Source organism: Chiloscyllium plagiosum, chromosome 41 (assembly GCF_004010195.1).
Source record: "Chiloscyllium plagiosum isolate BGI_BamShark_2017 chromosome 41, ASM401019v2, whole genome shotgun sequence".
Classification (NCBI taxonomy): Eukaryota; Metazoa; Chordata; class Chondrichthyes; order Orectolobiformes; family Hemiscylliidae; genus Chiloscyllium; species Chiloscyllium plagiosum.
In genome coordinates, this window is record NC_057750.1 from 13,283,315 (window position 1) to 13,290,725 (window position 7,411).

General features: G+C 49.0%; 1 protein-coding gene across 1 annotated transcript in view; it reads left to right on the forward strand.

Moving 5' to 3' along the window:
- The window catches only part of LOC122542707 (homeobox protein Meis2-like), a 67,952-nt gene that overhangs the window by 29,256 nt on the left and 31,285 nt on the right, over positions 1 to 7,411 (forward strand). The window contains exon 3 of the mRNA XM_043680686.1: positions 5,947 to 6,166. Within this exon, the coding sequence (XP_043536621.1) occupies positions 5,947 to 6,166 (220 nt within the window). The remainder of the gene's footprint in view (positions 1 to 5,946; positions 6,167 to 7,411) is intronic.

The window sequence follows — 7,411 nt, forward strand, 5'->3', positions numbered from 1 at the left end:
CTCATCCCCCCTCTCTCCACCTCCCCTTTCCCCTCCTCCACCCTTCCTCACCTTGCCCCCGAGTCCCGCCCTCTCTCCCACTCCTCTCTCTGACTCGTCGCTCCCCCCCACCCCACCCAACATCTCCCCCGTTTCCCTCTCCCCATCTCCCTCGTCACCCTCTTTGAGCAGTTCCCACAACTTCCTTCCAAACTGAAAAAGCCCAGACAGCTGGGGAAGATCTGGCTTTGTAACTTTAATTATTCTTGCATTTTTAAAGAGGGTCTGGTCTCTCCTCCTCTCTCCCCGTTTAGATAATAACTTGCAGGTCTACACATCATTAAACATTTAGCAATCCAAACCGTCCAACATCGGGAGGTCAACCGTGAGGGGCGAGCGCAGCTCTAAGAGAAACCGAGCTGGAGGCTTGGTGCAGTCTCCACTCCACCCTGGGATTTAAAACCAGCAGGGATTCCTGGGCTTTGAACTTCATCAGAATTCACAGCTTAATCAATGAACTATTGGAGGAATAATTAAAGGCCCAACCAGGAGAAATCAGCATCATTTTTAATTTAACATCCACGGGAGCAGTGATCTCTCTCTTACCAGGCAGGTAGAGTGGGAATCACAGCGAGTTAATGAGAAAGACCATGTTCGGAGAGGTTTAAAGATTTGTCAATGCAGCGAGGCAGGAACTGCTGAGGATTGGGAGCTGCACACACAGGATCAGGATTCGTTCCCTGCCTTTGTGAGGGCTTCAGCAGGAAATGGGTTTCGCTCCGTGTAAAGTCTGATTTGTGTGATTGGGAGTGTGTGCTTGTGCACACGCGTGTGTGTGTGTATACGTACACGTGTGAGTGTGTATATTCATGTGTGGGTATATATACACGTGTGTCTATCTATGTATGCAAGGGTTTGTGTGTATATGTACACGTGTATATACACGTGTATGTGTGTATATATATATATGCATAAGTGTGTGTACATAGTGTGTATGTATATTCAAATGTGAACGTGTACTTAAATACATATGTGTGTGTATATCATATATATACACATGTGATAATGTGTATATAAATACATATATGTGTGTATATACATGCATGTGTAAGTGCATGTATATACACACATGCATGTCTAAGTCTGTGTGTACGTGTGAATGTGTGTATATATGTATACATGTGTGATTGTGTAAATATATATATAAGTATGTATACAGACACTTATGTATATATACATGTGTGCTTGTGTGCATATACATGTGAGTGTAAGTATGTGTGTATATACACGTATGCACATATATGTGTATATACATGTGTGTGCATGTATACACATCTCAAGGAGAGAGAGGAATGGGAGGGGGGAGGGAGGGGGGAAATGAGAGGGAGAGGGGAGGGGAGAGGGGAAATGGGAGGGAGAGGGGAAATGGGAGGAAGAGATAGAGTACATATATATGTGTATGTAGATGTGTGTTTGGTGTGTGCATGCACCTGTCTGTGTGTATACATGTGTGTGCATTATATACATATATGTGTGTGTATACACGTGCGTGAGTATAAATAGTTTTTAAAATTTCATTCATGGGATGTGGGTGTCCCTAGCTATGCCAGCATTTCTTGCCTATCCCTAATTGGCACTGAAGTGACGTTGCTGTGGGTTTGGAGTCACCTGTAGGCCGGACTGGGTAAAGATAGCAGTACATACACCCTACTGCTACTGGGCGTCGGTGGGGGAGGGAGGGGATGTTTGTGGGTGTGGAGTCAATCAAGTGAACTGCTTTGTCCTGGATGGTGTCGAGCCTCTTGAGTGTTGTTGGAGCTGCCCCCATCCAGGGGCAAGTGGGGAGTATTCTGTGGCTTCTCCTTTCAGGCTTGTCGGTGGTGGGGAGGCAGGAAATGAGTTATTCACTGCAGCATTTCCCAGCCTCTGACCTGCTGGTTATCCCTGTATTTATACAGCGAGTCCGGTCGTGTTTCTGGTCAAGGGTGACCCCTGTGATGTTGATAGTGCACGATTCAAAGATGGTAACACCACTGAATGTCAAGGAACGAGGTGAAGATTGTCTCTTGTTTGATTATCTCCTGGCATTTGTGTGGTGCAGATATTACTTACATAGAATGTGGCACAGTGTAACATGGGAACAGGCCCTTCGGCCTATCAAGTCTGTGCCAACCATGATGCCAGTTTAAACTAATCCCACCTGCCTACACATATCCCTCCATTCCGGGCCTATCCATGTCTAAAAGCCTCTTAAACGTTGCTATTCTATCTGTTTCTGACCCCCCCCCCGCCCCGGCAGCGTGGTCCAGGCACCTATAACCCTCTGTGTAAAAAAACATCCCTCACACATCTCCTTTAAACATTCCCCCCCTCTCACCTTAAAGCTATGCCTGCTGGTATTTGGCATTTCCATCCTGGGAGAAAGACTCCGCCCTATCCATGCCCCTGATAATTGTATATATGTCTCTCAGCCCATCCCTCAGCCTCCTCGCGAAAGCAATTCAACTTTGTCTGACCTCTCCTTATCGCTGACACATTTCATTCCAGGTGGTTAAACCTCCTGTGCACCTTCTCCAAAGCCTCCACACCCTTGTGGTAGTGCGGTGACCAGAACTGCACTCAGCGCTCCTAATGTGGCTGGACTAAAGTTCTGCACAGCTGCAACATGACTTGCCACCTGAACGGTGAGGGCAAACACGCCCCATGCCTCCTTTACCACCTTATCCACTTCTGTTGCCACTTTCCGGGAGCTCCAGACCTGCAACCCAAGATCCCTCTGGACATCAACGCTCCAAAGGATCCTGCCATTGGAATTTACTCCTGCATTTGACCTGTCCAGAACCCTTTCTTCATAATTTCCTAGATTAGTCGCCAGCTGCCACTGCTCTGCCCAACTTTCCAACCATATCGATATCCTCCTCTATCCTTTTGCAGCCTTCCTCACTATCCACAACCTCGTCGATGTTTGTGGCTTTAAACTTACTAATCAGATCACCTACAGGCCCCAGCAATGTCCCTTCCTGCCTCCCTCAGTATCCTGGGATAGATCCCATCAGACCCTGGGGGGGAATTGGCTACCTTAAATGTTTCTCAAAACATTCGCCAACTCTTCCTGAAACGAGAGTGTGGTGCTGGAAAAGCACAGCCGGAGGAGCAGGAGAGACGATGTTTCGGGCATGAACTCTTCATCAGGGAAAGGGCTCATGACCAAAACATTGATTCTCCTGCTCCTCGGATGCTGCCTGACCGGCTGTGCTTTTCCAGCACCACACTCTCGACTCTGATCTCCAGCATCTGCAGGCCTCACTTTCTCCTTGCTCTTTCTTAATATGGATTTGTCCTAGAATATTAACATACCCATCCCCCGCCCCGAATCTTACCAACATCCATGCCCTTTTTCTTGGTGAATACCAATGTAAAGTACTCACTGAGGACCTCACTCAGTTATAGAACGATAGGGATGTACAGCACAGAAACAGACCCTTCAGCCCAACTCGTCCATGCCGACCAGATATCCCAACCTAATCTAGCTCTAGTTCTACACATAAATGCCCTCCTTTGGACCTACCCCTTTCTGCTTGCTCTTAAAATATGGATGAAATGCCTTCGGATTCTCCCTAATCCAAGGACATTTCACGGTCCCTTTTCTCCTTCCAAATTCCTTGTTTAAGTTATTTCCTGCTTCCTTTATATTGCTTCAGGGCCTTGTCTAAATTTCAGTTTCTTAAATCTTACACCTGCTCCCTTTTTCTCAGCTTGCAATATCTCTTGCCGTCCAGCGTTCCTGAATCCGACTATCCTCATCTTCCATGCTCACAGCTGCTCCTGAACTTTCAAAAGCTCCCACACGTCAGGTGAAGATTCACCCTCAAACAGCTGCTCCCCCCCCCCCCCTCCAGCCCCAATCCAATTTCCCCAACTCCTGCCTAACATTAGCCTTCCCCCAGTTTAGCACTGTCACCCCAGGACTCGACTTAACATCATCTCCAACGATCATAAAACTTGCAGAATTATGATCACTGTTTCCAAAAGGCTCCCCCTGAAGTTTCGATCACCTGACAGGCTCATTCCCAAAAACAAAGTCTCGTTCAGTCCCTTCCCTTGCTGGATTGTCTACGTATTGTTTCAAGAGCCCCTCCTAACAAATTCTGTCCATCCAAGTCCCTGGTACTAAGGGAGTCCCAGTCAATATTGACACTAAAGTCACCCATTACGTCCTTGCCTGATCTGCTTTCATATCTGTTCCTCTATCTCCTGCTGGCTATTGGAAGGCCGATAGTATAACCCCATCATAATGACTGCACCTTTCCTATTCTACCCATAAGGCCTTGCTGGATGAGTCCTCCAAGATGGCCTCTCTCAGTGTGGCTGTAGCATTCTCCTCAATCAGTCATACAACCCCCCCCACCCCTTTTACATCCTTCACGTAGAATCCCAGAATCCCTACAGCGTGGAAGAAGGCCGTTCGGCCTGTCAAATCCACCCCACCCCTCTGGAGAGCATCCCACCCTGTAACCCTGCATTTTCCATGGCCAATCCACCCTAACCCACACATCCCTGAACACTATAGACAATTCAGCATGGTCAATCCACCCTGACCTGCACATTTTCAGACTGTGGGAGGAAACCGGAGCGGCCGGAGGAAAGCCACACGGATGAGGGGAGAATGTGCAAACTCCACACAGACAGTTGCCCGAGGCTGGAATTGAACCGGGGTTCCCTGGCACTGTGAGGCAGCAGTGCTAACCACTGACTGAAACATCCAAACCTTGGAAAGCTGAGCTGTCCTTCTCTCCATCAAGTAATGGCTACCTCATCATAGTCTGATGGACTAATCCAGGCTCTAAACTCATCTGCCTTACCTGTTGTAGTTCTTGCATTAAAGTAAAAGCACTTCAGACTGCCAGTCCCAAAATTAAACTGGCCCTGCCTGTTCCTTCTATTGGACTGACTTGAGTCAAACATTAACCCTCTCTTCAAACACTCCACATGCTGATCTACTGCTCTGCGTCCTGCCCCCACCCCGTGCCACCCTAGTTTAAACCATCTCTAGTGGCACTAGCAAACCTCTCTGCCAGGGGAGTGGTTCCCCCAGTATCCCTGAAGCAGGAATCCAAAAGCCCAGGCTGGTTTCTGGGGGACGTGGATTAGAATCCCAACTCGGTGGAGCTCGAGATCCCGAATTAGAAAGCAGTGCGGGGAGACAGTGTCTGTAAAACCGCCAGCGATTGTCGTTAAAAAACCCTGCCTGGTTTGCTATTGCCTTGGTGGGGATGTGTGTCTGCCATCTTTACCCAGTCTGGCCTACATGTGACTCCAGACCTGCAGCAGCACTGTTGACCCTGAAATAACTTAACGAGACATGGGGCAATTAGAGACAGGGAAATAATGCTGACCTTGCCACATCCCATGACAGATTCTGTTGTCACGGGTCTTCAATTACAGGAGTACAGTGGCAAGTGTCTAATGTCTTCCGCCCTTGGCACCATCTCAGGTACAAAGTGGTAAAAGGAACAGAGTTAGGCATGACTTTCATGGGATAAATGGACTTTTTTTTATTTATCACACGATGAGGGCATCGCTGGCTATACCAGCATTTATTGCCCATCTTTAATTACCCAGAGGGCAGTTAAGAGTCAACCTCATTGCCGTGGTTCTGGAGTCACATGTAGGCCAGACCACATAACGAAGGCAGTTTCCTTCCCTAACGGACATTAGTGAACCAGATGGGATTTGCTACATGGTCATCATTAGACTCTTAGTTCCAGAATTTTCTGCCAGGGCAGGATTCGAACCCGGGTCCCCGGAAAATTGCCTGGGTCTCTGGATTCACATTCCAGTGATAATCCCACTAGGCCTTGGCCTAGATAACCTGAAAGACCTTTTCTGCATCAACTCGTAAAATACTGGAATGAAGTTCAAAGTTCAACAGTCTTTGATGAGTCCTCTGCTTAGCTCACTCTCTAGGAGGCCTCAGCTACCTGTTCTTAACATCGCCATGGTTACCGAGAGAACTTCCCCATCGTTTGCTCTTCCCCTGTCAATGTCATCGCTGTCTCTGAGCACCTTGTGTCGTCGAAAGGCACCTGGACGTTACTTCGTTAATAGGCACCAGGCAAAGGAAAGGGGATGTTGTTGTGAGGAGGGGAGTGGGGAGAAAAAGAGGCGGATTAAAATGGGAAAGGGGGTGAGGAACGAGCCTGGAATGGGTGGTGAAGACGGAGCTGAGTTTTCCGAATCACAGCTGGGGTGAACGGCACAAGTATTGAGGGAGGAGATGTGAACCCAAAGGGTGGTGCTTTAACGGGCCGTAGCGGTGGTAGTGACAGATGGATGAGATGTTCTCATTAGGCCGCATTCGGACCAGGCGCCACCGACCGAAGCTGTAATCAGAGATACACCCTCTGCCTCCAGCACGTTCTCGGGGAGTGCTGGAGGCAGACAGAGCAGGGACTGACGAGCAGGAGCGAGAGGTCAGAGGGCGATCGGGGACAGGCTCGCTCTCCGAGAGTGTCTATTCTTCGTGTAGCGCCCAGCCCGTGAGCTGTCATGATTAAACGGACGGTGGTGGGGGTGGGGGAGTGGGGACCAATAATTGAAGGAAGGAGCATCTCAGTATGAGTCGAAGCTGTTTCAACACGGGCACGGTGATCATGGTGAGCTGGGAGGGGAAGGGATTAATTCCCTCCGATGGCCCGGGACAGAGTGTACCCACCCACGCAGCGGGCACGCAGGATGGCTGAAACCCCAGAGACCAAGTCAGAGAATAAATCACCCTCCCCTGCAAGATGGCCGAGGTGGGAGATCACGTCCAGGGGCTTGGAGATCAAGTTTTAGATTGGTGTTGCAAAATGCTCCAGGAATTAATGTGTCATCTGCCAGGGGTCCGCTGTTCCCAGAGTCCAGAGGATAGAGAGAGAGAGAGAGAGAGAGAGAGAGAGAGACATCCCTCATTGGGAAGGTTAAACTAATGGCATCTGTTGTATTGTTGCCAGGATGATCAACAAATGCAGGCCTAGCCAGTGATGTGCATATCCCACAAGGGAATAAAAGAATGTGACAGGGATGGAGAGGGCAGGAGAACGAGCGAGGAATCGTCCAATTAAATAATAAAGAGCTGATTTGCTTCTTGATTGGTGTACGGACCGAGCGTTAATGGGAAATTGGGACTGGCTGACTTGGAAATATATTGGTGTTCCTTCAGTGCCGCAGTCTCCAAATACTCTCCCCAAGGGCATTGTGGGTCTACCTACCTACAGCAGTGGTTCAAGATGGTAGCTCACCATCACCTTCTCAAGGGGCAACTAGGGATAAATCATGGCCCAGCCAGCAACCCCAACATCCCATGAGTGAAAAAGAGTGGGGTGGATGGGACTGGGGGTGGATGGGACTGGAGGTGGATGGGACTGGGGATGGATGGGACTGGGAGGAG